Below are 17882 nucleotides of genomic sequence, written 5' to 3'. Positions count from 1 at the left end.
CCCGTTAAAACAATTTTCAAAATTGGTATATATTTATATCTATTTTATAGTTTGGGAATGTTGAGAGTCCCACATAGGAAGAAGGGAAAGTCATGTTATTGCTTTAAAGCAAGCATTGTGTGTATGCTCGCAACCGTGGTAGTGGTTCCGGTTTTAAAATTCAAGTCTCTCTTGCTAGAATAGAAACTCCGAGGTGTTTTTGGTTTGGTTTCGTTTTGTGCAATACGCAACCAAACTACTGAGAAATTTTGAGCTCCATTCTCCCATAATGCTTTTGTGTTCCATTTATCATTCAAATTCAGCTGCAGCCTAGCTCATTGAGAGTAATATATTTTATGACAGGAACCACCATCCTCAATGCCATCAAAGCCACTGTTGACACAAGCACCCAGGTGGTCTTCAATGAGAACCCTGACCCTGCCTTTGTCAGCTCCAATGGCTTCTCCTATGCCATTGTTGTAGTAGGGGAGCAACCATATGCAGAGACAAAAGGTGATAATTTGAATCTCACTCTCCCTGAGCCTGGCCCAAGCACAATCAACAATGTCTGCGGGGCTGTCAAGTGTGTTGTAGTCGTCATCTCCGGCCGTCCGCTCGTGATTGAACCATATCTTGCATCAGTGGATGCTCTTGTGGCTGCATGGCTCCCAGGTATTGTTTAATTACCACTTATCCCAAAAGTTTAAGCTTGTAAAAAGTGATGAATTTAATCGGTTAATTTATATTCTAACAGGTAGCGAAGGTCAAGGTGTAGCTGATGTTCTTTTCGGCGACTATGGATTTACCGGCAAGCTGGCTCGAACCTGGCTTAAACGAGTTGATCAGCTCCCCATGAATGTTGGGGATCAACATTATGACCCACTTTTCCCATTTGGATTTGGCCTTACAACTAATCCTTTGAGGCAAAGCTGAAGACTGATCCCTACAAAAGTTTCTTTTTCTTAGTATTTAACAAAATGTTTTCATATTTACGATACATATGATTGTATCAATCAAAACTTCCCTGCATTTGGGCTGTTGGAATCATATGAGCACCCTTTCTGGATTATAAATATAACTCGCACAATTCCCCTTTAGACTCTTGCCTTCTCTTTCACAAAATCCTCATTTTTTCTCACCCCATTTCTTGTAAGAGTTTTATCATTTATGCCTACTTGGAACTAATCTTTCGCTGTATTTGTGTTTGTTGTGTGTGTGTTGTGAGTGCACTTGTAAGTGTTGAGTCTCACATTGATTGGAAGCTACACTTGACGCCTTAAACCTGAGCATAAATGATGCAACCTTCAATTGTGGGGTTCAAGCCATGGAAGTATAAAAGGAAATATCGTTCCTTTTATTTAAAGACTCATCTAATTTTACATCCCAATTCGATTCCAAATTCAACTCAGTTGGGATTGTAAAACCACATATAGAAACATAATCCTCAACTGTGGAAGATTAATCATTTGATTCTCTCGAACGAGAAAATTTCATTAGGCAGATTTGAGGAAGAAGAATCACTCGTTTGCAAAGCCTATTCGAATGAGTTCTGAAAACGAGCAAATGGAACCGTCTGTTCGCAGCCGGACAAGCAATTGAGTCATTGACTGCATAAGTCTAGAGAGTGCTCAGGCCACCACTGGCACCAGCTGACATGTCTTGGTAGTATCTTGGTTCAGCTGCACTTGATCTAGATCTTTTCTTTTATAAAAATGCATAAACTTAGGTTGTTGTTGTCTCACCCAACCTAACTTATACTTTTTCTTCACTCTTTGAATCCCACATATATCCCTGTGGCAAAAACCAAAGAAAATACATGTAAGAGGACATAATAGTCCACAATGGAAATTGATGACTCTTCATGGAACCCACGTTTTGGCAAAGACAACCTAGAAAAGGTGCAAATATTAGGCTCTCTTTATGTTCTGTACATCTTGCTTAGTCAACCTGCCAATTTGCAACCAGATTTCAGATTTCAGGTAAATGATTTCTCCCCACTTCTGATTTCAGATTTCACATAACTTTTAGTTTTTCTCGGCTTTTGGCTACTCTGTTTCTTTCAGGAATGCACACTAGTAGTTGCATCAGTAGAAGAGAAACAGAAAAAAAGAAAAAAGAAAAACCCACTAAACAGTGGCTTTCATGGTGGTTGCAGAAGAAAACACCCATTATTGAAGAATTCTTTGAGGAATTTGTAATGGCTGTACAAAGAACAGAGCCACACCCTTTGGGTTAGCTTTCCATTGCTCCTTTTCTTCAAACAATTGTCTGTGACTTTATCTGGAAGCAACATTAGAAGATTGATTGACTGAGTAAGGAACCTTTGATGGAGTTCAATTTTCACTTGATGATCTTCACTATTATTTTCGTTTTCTAACTCCTTTTCTTCTGACAGCTTTGGCAAATGTTTTAGAGGTGCATCTTGATTCTTGGCTCTGGTTATTAGCTAATCTTCTTGTGTCTATGTCAATGTGGAAATGGCCAATGGTTAGTCTTCTCTTTATTTATTTATATCATTTTTATAAATTATATGCACATAATTGTTCAGTATTTCTTGTACACACACATTGCTTGTATCTTTAGGAAATTAAATTAAATAGGTGTCTTTGTGAGAGGATTACATAAAAGAAGCAACAGCAACATTTTATCTAATTGAGTCAACTTCAATTTAACACTAATAAACTATAGTCATCCTCACTCCTCAGCAACATGGGATTCATCCACAGGACCCCAAAGATTAAATTTTCATGCAAAAGTCAAAGCAAAATATTTATATTGTTTATGGGGGGCGGCTATAAATATTTAATTTTCAAGAGTTGAGAGTATTTTGAAATTCAATAAATGAGCATTGCGCTAGATTATTTTATGCAATCCAATAAATGAGCATTACCCTACGTCAATAAATGGGCGTTGCCCTAGGGTTTAGTCATTAGTCTACTTAGGGTTTTTAATTTTTAAAAGTGATTTTTAAAAACGCAATTAAGCGTTTAGCAAAATTGCAGGTTGGTCTTTAAGTTTTAAAAAAAACACCTCTTACCTATAATTTGAAAACATGGATTTTCTATATTTTTTAAATCGCAATTTTTTAAAAACACAATTTCAAACAATCTATTTTCTGTGATTTAATTTAAAATCGCAATTTTTATCAATAAAATAAAACTCTGAGGACCTGATTTAACAAGAGATAATATGAAAAAACAACATGATTTGCTGCACAATGTAGATCTTGCATATTGCTACTGTTGACAGCTGCTTTTCTTGGCATTTTGTCAAAAGCTACTATATAAAATAATAATAAAAAAAAAAAAAAAGAAAATTGTGTTAGAGAATATTAATAGTTGCTGTTCTTGGCATTTTCCTTGTCCTAAAAGAGACATTTTTTCTCCTTTTTCTTTTTCTTTTTCTTTTCTCATACTTTCATAAGATTTGAACCTAATAAAAAATCTATCAAATCTTATCCCATCTCTTCACAACTTCAACCTTTTCCCAAAGACCAAAAAACATATCATTTGGATACTTTTCTCTCTATGCTGATAATCACTAAATTGTCTAAATTATTATACCAATTTATTGGTCATAAGAAAATTAAAATATTAAAATAGAGAGCTCCTACTATCAGGTCCATCTTGATAACACCCTTTTTGCAGCCTCCAATTACTATGTGACACATCATCAATTTAAGAAAAATGCAAAAAATAAAAGTGAGAATCATCACACCAAATTAGAGAAAAAAAAATTGTAGCCGACAAGACCCAAGCTAGACCCACGCCGTGGGTCTCGCCGGACCCACGAGTCTGGCTGGCGGTGAACGCCTCAAACCCTGCCGGCCTTGACCCGCCTCAAAACCTGTTTCTAATATCTCAAAATCTGTTTCTAATGTCCCAAAACCCGTTTCTAATGCCCCAAAACCCGCTTTTAATGTCTCAAAACCCGTTTTTAATGTCTCAAAACTCATTTTTGGATTCAAAACTAAAACCTAGAGGTACAAAATTAACCCTTTAGGGATTTTATCACCCTAAAATCTAGTATATTTTGGTCCAACTTTTTTTGTGTGCACTTTTTATGTTTTTGCTTATATGTCAGTTATTGATTAAAGGCTGTAAAATGGGTGTTATCAGGATGATCCCGATAAAAGGTTTTCTCATGAAAATATTTATATAAAAAAAAAAAAAAAAAAAAAGTAGCACCAATCAATCACATGGCTTAATTATATGTTAATGACCTGGAACGGTCTCAACCACGTCCTCAGGAATCCATGTGACAAATTATTGCCTTCCAAAAAAAAACCAAGCAGCATCACTTCCCGGCCACCATCATCATTTCTCAGGAAACTATTTTGTTATTAAAAAAAATTATCAAATTTAATCCTTAAGTTTTTTTGGGATTTTAATTTAATTCTTATTTTTTTAATTAGGTAATTAGGTTTTTCTCTGGTTTCAAATAGGCCTCTCTGTCAATGTGACCTCCAATTAATTAACAATATATCATCTCAAACTAATCAATTAATATCATGTGACTCTCATTTGACATATAATGTATGATGTTGCACAATTACTTTAAATTACAAGTATACCCTAAATAAAAGAAATTTTTTAATTTTCTTAAAAAAATTGTTTATGGTGTATTTATAATTTAAAGTAATTATGGTACGTAGACATACGTACAATTAGCACTTGACATATCAAAACGAAAGCCATGTAACATTAATTGATTAGTCTGATGTAGTAAACTGTTTATTAAATGAACAATAAGTTAATGGAGGGACATATTTGCCAAAAAAAAAAAAAAAAAACTAATTGTTGAAATTAAAAACCTAAAGATGAAATTATAACGACATGAAAATTTGAGGACTATATTTAATTTTTTCCTTATTATTATTGTCATTATTTTTTAGCTTAGGAGCCAGACCGTGAGTGTTCGTAGCCTGTCCAATCTACCCAACCCAGCCCTAATAATACAGGGCTAAAGCCAGCGAAGGAAGCCCATTGGACTGAATTTTATCATGACTTGATCATATTTCTGACTATGGCTCATTGGCTCGGACCTCGTGCACTTTTGGCCCTTTCTAATAGGAGACCTTCTTACAATTATTGTATTATTAGGTTTTTTGAAATTTAGGATATGTGAATAAGTGTTTTCTGTATCTTATATATATATATATATGCGTGTGTGTGTGTGTGTGTGTGTGTGTGAGAGAGATAAAAGCTGAAAAGAGTTTTTAATTTTTTCTTTTATTTTCTTTTCTGTAGAGCCTACGTTGGAAATAATGTTTTCTATGGGTTATACCTAGGGGTGGGCATGGGTCGGATTAGGCTGGGCCAAGTATTGGGTACATGACCTGCAGGTTGTGGGTATTAAAAAATTAGACCCGCAGTCCTAATATAATGAACAATATCCGTCAAGTTTCGGGTTGTGCAGGGCGAGGTGGATTATGTGGGTTTGGGCATCACCTAGATCACAGAGAGAGAGAGAGAGGTGCAATCTGTGCAAATGAGAGAGAGGGAGGCACCTAAGAGAGAGAGAAAGAAGAAAGAAGAAAAAAATGAAAGCAAGAGGAAGAACATAAAGAAAGAAGAGGCGGCTTGAAGAAAGAGATGGGGTTATGGTTTGTGGGTATTAGGTTTTTAGGTTTAGGGTTATTCCTACCCGTAACCCGCCCCGCATGTGTGTCCTAATATTTGACCGAATTCGCATTTTTTTGTGAGGAAAACCTGGTGGGGCGGGTGGGCGGGTATTGCGGGTAGGTTGGGTATAACTTATACCTACTTATTTTGAGAAAACACAAAACGATATAAAGCTAACTTATTACTTTACCTCCTTTTAAGTTCATCTAACACTGTCAATGTATGGATTCTTCTAGTTTAAAACATATCACATTTCACACCACATATCCAAAATATTAAGGGTGGCAACCTTTTTAAAGGACATGTGAACCCTACATAAATCTAACACAAAATTAAAGGATCGAGGAGTCTGACTAGCTCGTTTAATTAAATGTGTTCGGTTATGATTGATCTATATAATCTTATACTCATGCCTCGACACGAGCCAAACCTAACACGCGACATAATGCCTGACAATTTTTAACATGACTCGCGAACTTGATTCTAACTTAATACAAAATTAGAAGGTTATGCTTGAACGGTTTGATCTGTTTAATTAAATAGGCCGGGTTATAGTTGATCTATATAATCTTATATTCATGTCTTGACTCAACCCGACACGTGAACACAAATTGACACCACAACAAAAAAATGATAAGCAAAAAGAGCCCCCCATTTTGAATTGTGTTATGTTCATGTTTGCCCTCTAAGGGCATGACTTTCAATATGAACCTTAGTATGGTTTTCATCTGTTAATTCAAAACAATTACGTGATATTAATGTATGACAAATGGCGGAAAAGGGTTTTTAAACCAATTGTACTTTCACAAGTAATTAGAGTATCTAAAAGACTAAAAACAATAAAAATAATATGCAAGTAATAAGAAAGTTTGCCAATAACAATAATAGTCTATAAATGATTAAATGGGAGTAATATGTAAGTAATTTCCTTTTCCAGGTCTAATTTATCCTCTATATAAAGATGTAGATACCATATGACTTGAGCATGTAGAATATTCAGAATAATATTTTTGAGGTTTTTTCCTCTCTATTTTAAACTTGTTCTCAATTTTTTTACTTCCACTATGCCAAATATGCATGTAATAAATCTTGTGTGAGAAAAATATGAACAACATAAAAAAGAAAAATGATACTTTCACATTGATTTTAAATACTCCTCCACTTCTCTTTCTTATACGATGGAACCTAGTGCAATGCCACCCTGTGTCATCTGACACGTTCACAGGAATTGGGCTTTGGACACTATGAGGCATTGAGGAGCTCTAAAATATTTTGAATAAAACATGGTTGAGTTAAAATGAACTATCTTAGTCAATTGATATCGAAGCTCGATCGCCCAAATTAGTGCAAAACAATGCAATACAAAAACTCGAGAGCCTTGATAGATTCCTCGATCGAAGCTCAATTGATCGAACTCAACACAGAGCCCTAGCCATTTGAAGGTATTAAAATGTTCATTAAGGCGACTTTTAAGTGGGATATAGTGGTTATGATTCATGATTGTCATATTGAATCAATTGGGACCATTGGGAGATTAGAGATGTTCGAAGTGATAACTAAATTGGAGATTAGAGACGTTTGTTCATTGAAACGTTCTGTACTCGTCCGAACGAGTAAAGAACTAAAATTGGTCATTTACCATCTCGTGTGGAGCTCATCCGAATGAGGGATGATTTTAGGGTTTTATTTGTGTTTATCGCATTCTTGTCCGAACAGTTAGTAGACCCATTAATTTGGATGGGATAGTGCCAATTTGATAATCGACTTTATTTAAGTGTTTTAATAAGTTTATGGGTCTAGTTATGATAAATACATGTTATTGTAAGAAACTAGTAATGCGGATATAATAAGATAGTAACACAAAGATATACGTGATTCGGTCTATGACCTATGTCCACTAGATAAAGCCATAAGACTGCATTAAGCTTTGATTTCTCTGAGTGATATTTACAATATAACATGTTCCTATGACTATTATTCTCAAACTCCATGATATACACTGAGTCACACTCAGACTATCACCTAGCTAGCTGGGCAATTGTAGAGGCAATTTATGTTTGTTCTTCTTTAATTTTCAATAAGAAATGCTGTAGGAGTAGTTGTTTATCGGTTTTCTCTCAAATTCTTGATTTTTTTCTTGGTTTTGAGAAGAATTGTTAATCCAATATTGTTTGTTTTGCAATGCATTGCACCTACTTTGCATTACTTGTAGTCCTTGTATTTTTTTTTTTTTTTTTTTTGCCTTTGGTGGTATTTGTTATTTTGAAAAATACTATACACACTCTTGCTCTCACACTTTCAAATGCACATTTGTTGATGTAGTAGTAAAAATCATTATTATATTTGTCTAACACTTTTAAGTACATACTCGCTAATATCAACAAATATGCACTTAAATTCAATAGTAATTATCAATGCCACGCCAACGAACTTAAAATTAGGATCGTTTTCACTTTATTTTAACTGAAAAATATTCACTTAATTATAATTAATAAATATTTTTGTTTACTCAAAAAGTGAAAATATCTTTTCACTGTAACTAATAAATCAGTTCCACTAACTTATTATTGAAAATATTGAAGTAGAAGCGTGAATAGGATTTATGTTTTTCTTTTCATCCATATTTTCCAACACATGTTGGACGAGCCCGAGATATTTAGGAAGAATTCCATTGACTCTAGTTGAGTTTACATAAGACTAGAGTTAAGGCGACAGTTGCAGCATCGGTTGTTGTCTCACGCGACCACATTGCAGAGAGCCTGCAAGTGGTTGAGTGCATAAAATTGTGCACTGTTCGTGCAAAAAGATCTCAGGCGAGTCAGGTTCATCATCGAAACCAAGCCGCCACTCATTTTGTCGTTCATTAGCTTTATAGATCACTGCTAAGTCACATTCACATTTCGCTAAAGTATCTTTCTTTGATTTGCTTCCCCTTTATGCTCTCTCTCTCTCTCTCTCTCTCACACACACACACACAAGAACTTTGTTGCTCAGTGACTGTGATTTCTCAAGTGAGAGAACTTTAAGGAAAGGTAAGGAAAAGAGAATAAGAGGCATTGCTGAATCGAATTCTTGAGCTTTTAAGCTGTAGTTGCTTTTTCCTGGAAATGTGGATAGGACCCAGAAAAAAATAATCCGTGATACTTTCTTTTCCTACATTTTTCTTAGCAGCCAAGCAAAAAGATATGTTTTTCACTTTGTTTAAGTAATTGGGTTATCTTTGTTTTAGTGTGGGATACCAGCTGGAAGGAGAAAGAAGATGGTTAGGGTTTTGATCCAAATAGTGGGGATACTATGCTTGTGGTGGTGGTGGGCTTCACTGGCAGATGCAGAGTACATGACATACAAAGACCCAAACCAAATGGCGGCAGTTCGGGTTAAGGACTTGTTGAGCCGAATGAGTTTGGAGGAGAAGATTGGTCAGATGGTTCAGATTGACAGGACTGTGGCCAATGCTGAGGTTATGAAGTCCTACTTCATTGGTAAAAAGACCCTACACAAAGGCTTTCTATATGCATTTGAATTTATGGCATTCCATGTTTAGTTTTGAATGATTTCACTTTGTGGCATTTTTTAATGTAATGGGTCAATTTTGGTGTTTGTTGTATGGTCCTACACTCGGTTTTATACTTTTGCTCTGAATCATAGGGGTGATGTTTCTCTTATTAAATCTAATCATTTAAGCTTAAGCAGTTAGGAATTGATGAATTTAATCATTTAATTTATATTCTAACACTATTCCTTATGTGTGGACTCAAACTCCTCCTTAATAGGTGCAGCTCAACACATAAAATATTTAATTAAAATTGAAGCTGAATGACAAAGACGTGGTTTGAACTTAGGACCTTTGTTCTGAGACCATGTTAAATTACCATTTATCCCAAAAGTTTAAGCCGATAGAAATTGATGAATTTAATCATTTAATTTATATTCTAACACCCATGAAGTTTGAAGTGAAACATCTTTGAGAATCTCTTTGGTAAAGATATCAAATTTGTTGATTTTTCATGAAATGTTTGGAAGTTATAGTTATTGATAGCAGAGTTCAAGTGACAAGGCAACAACTTAGATTATAGATTTTTAAATACAACATTTTGCTTTGCTCATTGGTTTAAGGAAATTTCTTGATTCTTTAACTTCATAGATGACTTTTGAGTTGTATGTGCTCTAATTTTTTACTATTAAATACCTGTACTGAAGTAGTGTACATAAGTACATATAATATCAAATTATAAGTCACGTGGATACTAAAATTCCTACTTTTGTGCAGACTCTAACAATAGTATATGTAGACTCTTGGGACACTAAAATCTTTGAGCTACTGTTGGAGTTGCGTCTATGCTTTTTTGTTTGCTTGATGCTTTAGTTACATTACTCTCTCTCTCTCTCTCTGTGTAACACTCTAGTCCCATATTGGGAAGATGAGAAGTAGCCCACATATAGTGGGTGATTTATAAAAATAGTCATGAGTGTTAAGTCTCATATTGCCTAGTTACTATGTGAATCTAGGCTTTAAAATGAATTCTAGGGAAGCTCCAAATTGACTAATTATTTTGGTGTGGTAGCACAAATGTGGCTAGTGCTTTTCTCCGGGTCGTTACACTCCCTCTCCCCTCCCCTATTGAATGTGAAGTTTGTAATGTCTTAGTTTAAAAGATGGGTTTGTTTTACTTGTCAAATAAAATAAATATGGGTGTAATTTTACATATTCCATTAGAGATAAACTAAAATAAAGTGGTGTATTATTAATATGGTGTATTATTAATAAGACAATGGGAAAACGTAGAGAATGAAGATGAATGTATACAAGAAAAGGTTGACTGAAGCTTTGTTTGGATATTTGCAGGCAGTGTATTGAGTGGTGGTGGGAGTGTACCACTACCAAAGGCTAGTGCAGAGGATTGGATTAATATGATTAATGAATATCAGAAAGGGTCTCTGTCGACTCGTTTGGGCATTCCAATGATCTATGGCATTGATGCTGTTCATGGACACAATAATGTTTATAATGCTACAATATTTCCTCATAACATTGGTCTTGGAGCTGCGAGGCAAGTAGAGATTTGAAATTGTTTTGGCATTTAGTTTACAACACATTCGAAATGGCATAGTCACACAAGGAGATAACATCTTCCATTATAAATCTATAGGGTTGAGTGCCTTTTAAATGTATCAGTTCAACTAAATCCTATTAAAGTTGCATTTCTTTTGAATAGATTTCCATCATGGTGTTACAAACAGGTGAGAAGTAATATACTTCCTTATATTTGAAATAACCTTTTAATGCATAGGGATCATGTTAAAACAGAACTATTTTGCATGATTTACTGTGTATTTCTGTGTTTAGACTAGGGAGAAACTGAACTAGATATGTAGACTTCCTTATATTGAAATAGTCTTTTAACACATAGGGATCCTGACCTGGTGCGGAGGATTGGTGCTGCAACTGCTGCTGAAGTCAGAGCCACAGGAATTCCTTATGTCTTTGCTCCATGCATTGCGGTAAAATATATTCTGCATTTGTTCTAAACCAAATCATAATTTTTTAGATAGTGTACTGAAATCTTGAAGTTGTGAAATGGATGCCTTATATGTGCTTTGTTTTAAAACTCTGCGTGTTTTATCTGAAAGTATGAAACCTTCTCCAGGTCTGTAGAGATCCAAGGTGGGGACGGTGTTATGAAAGCTACAGTGAGGATCCCAAAATTGTGCAAGAAATGACGGAAATTATTCCTGGATTACAAGGAGATATTCCTGCTAATTCTCGGAAGGGAGTTCCATATGTTGGTGGAAAGTATGAACTCTATGACAATAATAAATTTTTTTGTGGGGACGGGGAGGCTAGGACATTGAAACATAATTTCATCATAGGATATGTCATACTGTGGGAGTTATGCAGTATAGTTTTTGTGCCTAATTTGCTAATTCTTCTCCTTTTTGAAAGCCAATAAAGGATGGCATATTAATACGACTGGCTTATGGCTGTTATAGCAGTCATCGAACTTATCAACCTGAACTTCAGCTTATAAAACAAAACTATGACTTTGTTAAACCAAAATAAAGGAGAAAAAGCACCCCCCCCCCCCCCCCCCCCCCCCCCCCAACAACCTCTTCATCCCAACAATTAGTGTACAACTGCTTTAGCGTCTCTGATAATTTACTCTATGTCTGCCTTTCTCATTATTCTTATATTTATGGATTGAGGGGATAGTAACTCAATAGCTGAAATGCCATACTGAATGCCCAGGATTCAATCCTCAAAACAAAAACAAAAAAAATAAAAGAAGAAAGCACATGGTTGATTTGTATACGTAATTGCTAATTCATATTAATTTGAATTTTCACTATCTCCTTCGTTTAATTTATAAATTTCTTTCAGGAATAAGGTGGCAGCTTGTGCAAAGCACTTTGTGGGAGATGGTGGGACAACCAAGGGCGTCAATGAGAAGAACACAGTGATTGACTGGCATGGTTTGCTCAGCATTCACATGCCTGGCTATTCTGATTCCGTTGTCAAGGGTGTATCTACAGTTATGGTCTCGTACTCCAGCTGGAATGGAGTAAAGATGCATGCGAACCATGAACTAGTTACTGGCTTTCTGAAAGACACTCTTAAATTTAAGGTTACTGTCTTTTTCTTATTTCCAGGCTTCTTGTAGCTTCCTGTCTGTTATTTAATAATGGTAGCTAGATCAGATGTACACTGAAGAGTGATTGCCTGATGTTGATGCAGTGAGAATTAGGCATAGACATAGAACTGAACACCTGGTGCTGGCAGCTTCATTTTTTAAGCAATGAAAAGATGTTTTCTTTCATATTATACTCCAATTCAAAGAGATATTTTGCTTGCTTTATTCCATTTTGTGGTCTATTTAGCTTTAGATGCAGTACTCTACTTACTATTTGAGTTTGGCTAGCGAATCCCCTTTGACAACCTAGCCCTAGCTTGAGTCTAGTCCTTCATCAAACACTTGGCACCTACGCCCTGTTTAATATGAAAGTAATCACTTAATATTCATCAATTTGTTGGTCTTGTTGTACATTGAGCTTCTCTCAAGTGCATTCATTTCATTTTCTCTCTCTTATAGTATTTCCCCTTATCATTTGGCAGTCATATCATTTTACACAATTGTTCTTTAGAACACCTTCACCCTGTTTAATATGAAAGTAATCACTTAATATTCATCAATTTGTTGGTCTTGTTGTACATGGAGCTTCTCTCAAGTGCATTCATTTCATTTTCTATCTCTTATAGTATTTCCCCTTATCTGTGTCAACATTTTCATTTTGGCTACATTCTTTTTCTGAAAGGTTTTCCCGACTGTGTAACACTTTATCCATGAAGAATGTTCTCTTAGAATTGATAGGTATATTTTGATTAACAAATGGCACTCCTGATACGCATCTTGTTCATCTATCTTTCTGTCATTTTATGTGCAAGGTCTTCCTCTGTAAAGTCCTTTATGAATGATTGATCCCATTTACAGAAGCAGTAACTTTTTCACATGTTTTGAGCTATCAATCTTCACTATAGTTTCTGCTTTTATTTTCAGTAAATTTAGGTATCACATATTCTTTTTGCTCTTGCTTCACCTCTAGATTGACACTGAAGCTTAAAATATATTATGCATTCCTCCAACCTTTTCTGTTATTATTCTTCTTCTTGTTGTTGCTGCTGCCGTTGTTGTTTTTTGGTCTAACAGTAGGTGCCTCTATTCTGTCTATGCATCCACTATTCCTATATCTCCTACTAATTATAATTAATGTTTTATTAACTGTCAGGGTTTTGTTATCTCAGATTGGGAGGGTATTGATAGAATTACCACACCACCACATTCCAACTACTCATACTCTGTCGAAGCTGCAATTCAAGCTGGCATCGACATGGTCAGTGGCTATCTTTTGGGACAAATCTCGGAAGAATCGAAAAAGAAATCTATATTGATGTTGGACTGTAGTTGATACAAAATGCAATCTGGATGAAACGATTTAATTGTCAGACTTAGAGGCTTGGTTCTGTGTTTAACAGGTCATGATCCCTTTCAAATATGCTGAGTTCATTGATGAACTTACCCAGCTGGTCAAGAACAACATTATACCAATGGATCGTATCGACGATGCTGTGGCGAGGATTTTACTTGTCAAGTTCAGCATGGGTCTCTTTGAAAACCCCCTGGCTGATTTCAGCCTAGTCAATGAACTTGGAAGCCAGGTCAGTCAATCTGTTCCCAGAATTCAACTTGGTCTGTCAATTTAAAAATTTCCAAGTGCTATTTACTTTATGAATTAGGCTTGCACTGTAGTTAGCTTAAATTAGATGGGAGAAAAATCTATCTCTAATTGAAATTGCATGCCAAAAAGGTCTTTATAATTTTTCTGAAATTCTGTGTGGTCAAAATGTAATTAGTTAATGCATGCATGGTAATCTAGTGGAAATAAAAAAATTAACTTCCATGAACAAATTAATTTCCTATTGCTTGACCAGCCACACAGAGACTTGGCAAGAGAAGCTGTGAGGAAATCACTAGTGCTACTGAAGAATGGGGAAAACAGAACAAATGGACTACTACCCCTTTCCAAGAAGGCTCCGAAGATCCTAGTTGCTGGTAGTCATGCTGATAATTTGGGTTATCAGTGTGGTGGGTGGACAATCAATTGGCAAGGATTTAGTGGCAACAACTATACTAGGGGTAAGTTCTTTCACATGTACCAAATAGGCCTTGAGTCCAATTTTTAGCATCTCTAAATTGGACCACAATGACAAATATGATCCGCTTATTGATTGCTTAGAGTTTGTCAGTTTAGAGATTAGGCAGGCAGGTATTGCTAATAAGTATGGATAATTGCATCTCAGATTGGAAAATATTTGGAAATGAATGTTTTCTTCTGAATATTTCCAAATAACTCAGACAATATCTGTCAACACTGAGATGCATGTGAACATTTGGCAGATAATATGCAGAAGCAGCCCTTTTCTATATACCATCCCGTGTTTTAAGAATTTATTTTACCAGCTCCCGAGGAGATGATCTTACTGGGGCACATCAATCCCTATGATCTATGGAATTGTTTCAGTGACTTTGGTCAAACTCGTTGGGATTCATTGCATCTTGCTTGAATGTTTTTTCAGTAGATAGGTGTTTGGTGAGCTTCACATAAGCACTTGTTGTCTAGACAAGGTGTACAAGCTACTGTTCATCATTGGCTTTTCTAATTCATTTTGTTTAGTTTTTGGTACAGCCCCATTCCTTCTCATTTTCAATGTAGATAATAAATCCCAGATAACGATTTAGAAATAAAACTGACAGATTTCCTGTTATTGAGTAGGAACCACCATCCTTGGTGCCATCACTTCAACAGTTGACCCAAGCACAGACATTGTCTACCGTGAGAATCCTGATGCCGACTTTGTCAAGTCTAACAGCTTTGAATATGCCATTGTTGTTGTTGGAGAGCGCCCTTATGCTGAGAGTTTAGGGGACAGCATGACCCTCACTATGGTGGATCCTGGCCCAAACATCATTAAGAATGTTTGTGAGGCTGTCAAGTGTGTGGTTGTCATCATTTCTGGCAGACCTATTGTAATTGAACCATATCTTTCCTCAATTAATGCCCTGGTGGCAGCATGGTTACCAGGAACTGAGGGCCAAGGTGTGACTGATGTCCTTTTTGGAGACTATGGATTTAGCGGAAAGCTTCCCAGAACATGGTTCAGAACTGCTGATCAACTGCCAATGAATGTTGGGGATTCACACTATGATCCGCTTTTTCCATTAGGGTTTGGGGTCATGACTGAGTCTGTTAAGGACCTTGTGAATAGGTATATTCCTATTAAGTACTCATGTTTTGATAAGTGTCTGATGATTATGGCCAAAAAAAATTACTTATCAAAAAAAATTTATGTTATATTGGCTCCTTGTTTTGTATGGTTCCTTGCTTAGTTTCTGCTCTTTTGGCTTCTTTCTTCGTTGACCATTGTTCTGTGAAGTCTGATTACATGGATTCTGGATTTTGTTGGTGAATAAATTCAGTTTTCTTCGGTGGCATTTGCTCTAAGGATCTGTTTGAGATTTCGATTTCAATCACTGTGATTTTAAAAATTGCATTTTTTAAATCGCTACTTTTTAAAATCGCAAAGGTAAACTGTAAAACATGTTAAAAAATACTTTTTTATTAAATATTTGTTATGAGAAATCGTAATTTTGGTTTAAATTCGCTCTTTTTCAAATAAGCACCTCCAAACTTGCGTATATTTTTTTCCTATTTTAAATTAAGTGCTTTTTAAATTGCAATACGAAACGCCTTACGTTTTGCGATATATTTTAAAAACGCAAATTATTCTTGCAAAATCGCAACCCTAAACGCACCCTAAGTCCATATTGCTTCTTTAACGGAACAACTTGTTTTACTGAGCCATGTATACTCTTACTACAGGTCAACTTCAGCTGGTGTTGGTGAAAAGTCATATATACTTACCATTATGGTTTCTGTAATTATCAGTTTGTATTTCTCAGGTATGGTTTCTTTTACCTGTGTAACCTAAATGAATTTTGTATTTTTGAATTCTCTATATGTTGCACCTTTGTACTTACCATTTGTTTTCCTTAAATGTTCGCAGCTTCGAGCGGCTGGCTACAAAAGAAGTAATTGGATTTTTTCAAGGGTTTAGCCCTTAAAAGTACACTGGATGCTCTTGAAGCACAAGGTAGCAACTAACTTCTGCAAGCACTTAGGGTATTTCTTTTTCTAATTGATTGTACTATGACTCACTGATTATGGTAAGAAGTAGCCTTAGAAGCATTTATTGTTGAGCTTCATTTTTCCCTCTAATGATGTGCATGATTAAGGGAATTTGTCATTCAGAGGGACTTAGGCTACTCAAGAATTTTAAATTTCAGTTATTTTATGTCATCACCCCTCCCCATGTCACTAACTAGAACTAGAATAAACTATAACCCCAAAAAGAACCAAATTCCCCCATTATCATAATTTGTTGTGAGAATGAATATGATTATGCAGGTATTCCTATTATTCTATTTTAAAAAGAATAATTTTATTTCCAATGATCATATTGTAGGTAAAGATTGACAAAATAAGTGTACATTTCTGATCCCACATTCATTATACTTGAAGAAAGAAAATTTATTACTTAAAGATGGAATTCCACTTAAAGAGTGACTTCATCATTATATACTCTTCTAAAGTAATTGCAAAACTTAAAGGGGCATAAAGCTGAAGACATTCAAATTGCACAACTGTAATATTTGTGTTGATTGCAGAGAGTATACAAATCACAAATGCTTGATCTCAATACTTGGGAAGTATTTGTGTTTCAAATGGCTGGCATGATTAGTTTGCCATGCCTTGCCTTTTTCTTTTTGCCTAATTTTTGCAACAAAGCATAAAAGAGAAAATGCAAGGCAGGAAAACAAGCATGCTATTAGTTTAAATGCTGTCTCGAAATGACAGCATATTTGGTCCTTTTCCTTGAATGAATCTCCATTATGTTTTGCATTTCAATCCAGAAATAGAATTGTATCATTTGGAGAGCAGTCCGGATATCTAGTTTTAAACAACTCAAAGATGAAAGATAGCCCCTTGGATAAAGTTGCCATGCATTTTGCAGGATTTCTACTTTGAAAGAGTGCCAAGACTATTGGAATTTCTTGGATAACATGTTTTCAGAGACTTCCTATGCACCAAGATTTTTCAAACTTCCAACTTCCGTTGGAAGGGCAACAGTCAAATGGTGTTTAGACAAGTCCAAAAAGATGCTTTAGGATGAATGTTATATTATTTGTGGAGGTATGGTGCTCCACTCAAATTCTTATTTTTAAACGTACACAATTATCAAGCTTTGGCACTTACCTATATTTGTGAGTACCAATCAACTTGAAATTTTATTTTATTTTTCATCATAGGCTATATTCCACACCAATATTTCACAAATGTCACTATGTTGATATGTTATGGTCTATTAGTCATTGGATTTTTTTATTTTTTTATTTTTTTTTTTTAATAAAGGATGATCCAATGGCTAATACACCTTGCCCTGTTAGCAAAGTAATGTATTTGTAGAATGTTAGTGTGATGTATAGTATTTTTCTCTTTTTTTTTTTTTTTTTTTTGGTCTTTTAACATGGATTGATTGATACTGTCCAGTGAGTAGAGTGATATAATAAGGAGATAAAAGTGTAATTTCTAGCATTACTCTTAATTAAAACCAAGACAAATATGCCAGATGATCAAGAAAAATTGGCCTCACATATGAAGGATTTC

The 17882-nt window shown here is 35.2% G+C and overlaps 1 protein-coding gene across 4 annotated transcripts; it reads left to right on the top strand.

The window, feature by feature from the left end:
* Positions 1 to 1903: 1903 nt before the first annotated feature.
* LOC132174847 (uncharacterized) lies at positions 1904 to 17474 on the top strand. Of its 4 annotated transcripts, XR_009439374.2 has the most exons (15): positions 1904 to 1958; positions 2135 to 2291; positions 2375 to 2466; positions 8833 to 9085; positions 10450 to 10654; positions 11015 to 11105; positions 11252 to 11397; positions 11983 to 12226; positions 13386 to 13490; positions 13633 to 13815; positions 14089 to 14293; positions 14931 to 15423; positions 16038 to 16117; positions 16222 to 16308; positions 17230 to 17474. XR_009439374.2 is itself a non-coding variant. In XM_059586553.2 (14 exons), the coding sequence occupies exons 3-14, from the start codon at positions 2443 to 2445 to the stop codon at positions 16248 to 16250; spliced, it is 2058 nt and encodes a 685-aa protein (XP_059442536.1). In that variant the 5' UTR covers positions 1904 to 1958; positions 2135 to 2291; positions 2375 to 2442; the 3' UTR covers positions 16251 to 16517. The 4 variants fall into 4 exon arrangements, 3 of the variants coding, with proteins under 3 accessions (XP_059442536.1, XP_059442558.1, XP_059442550.1); XM_059586553.2 differs by lacking the exon at positions 17230 to 17474 and having other exon boundaries at positions 16222 to 16517; XM_059586575.2 differs by lacking the exons at positions 1904 to 1958; positions 2135 to 2291; positions 2375 to 2466; positions 17230 to 17474 and adding an exon at positions 8337 to 8425 and having other exon boundaries at positions 16222 to 16517.
* The last annotated feature ends 408 nt before the right edge of the window (positions 17475 to 17882 follow it).

This window comes from Corylus avellana, chromosome 2 (genome assembly GCF_965113065.1).
Source record: "Corylus avellana chromosome 2, dhCorAvel1.hap1.2, whole genome shotgun sequence".
Taxonomy (NCBI): domain Eukaryota; kingdom Viridiplantae; phylum Streptophyta; class Magnoliopsida; order Fagales; family Betulaceae; genus Corylus; species Corylus avellana.
This window is presented reverse-complemented; position numbering and strand designations above follow the sequence as displayed.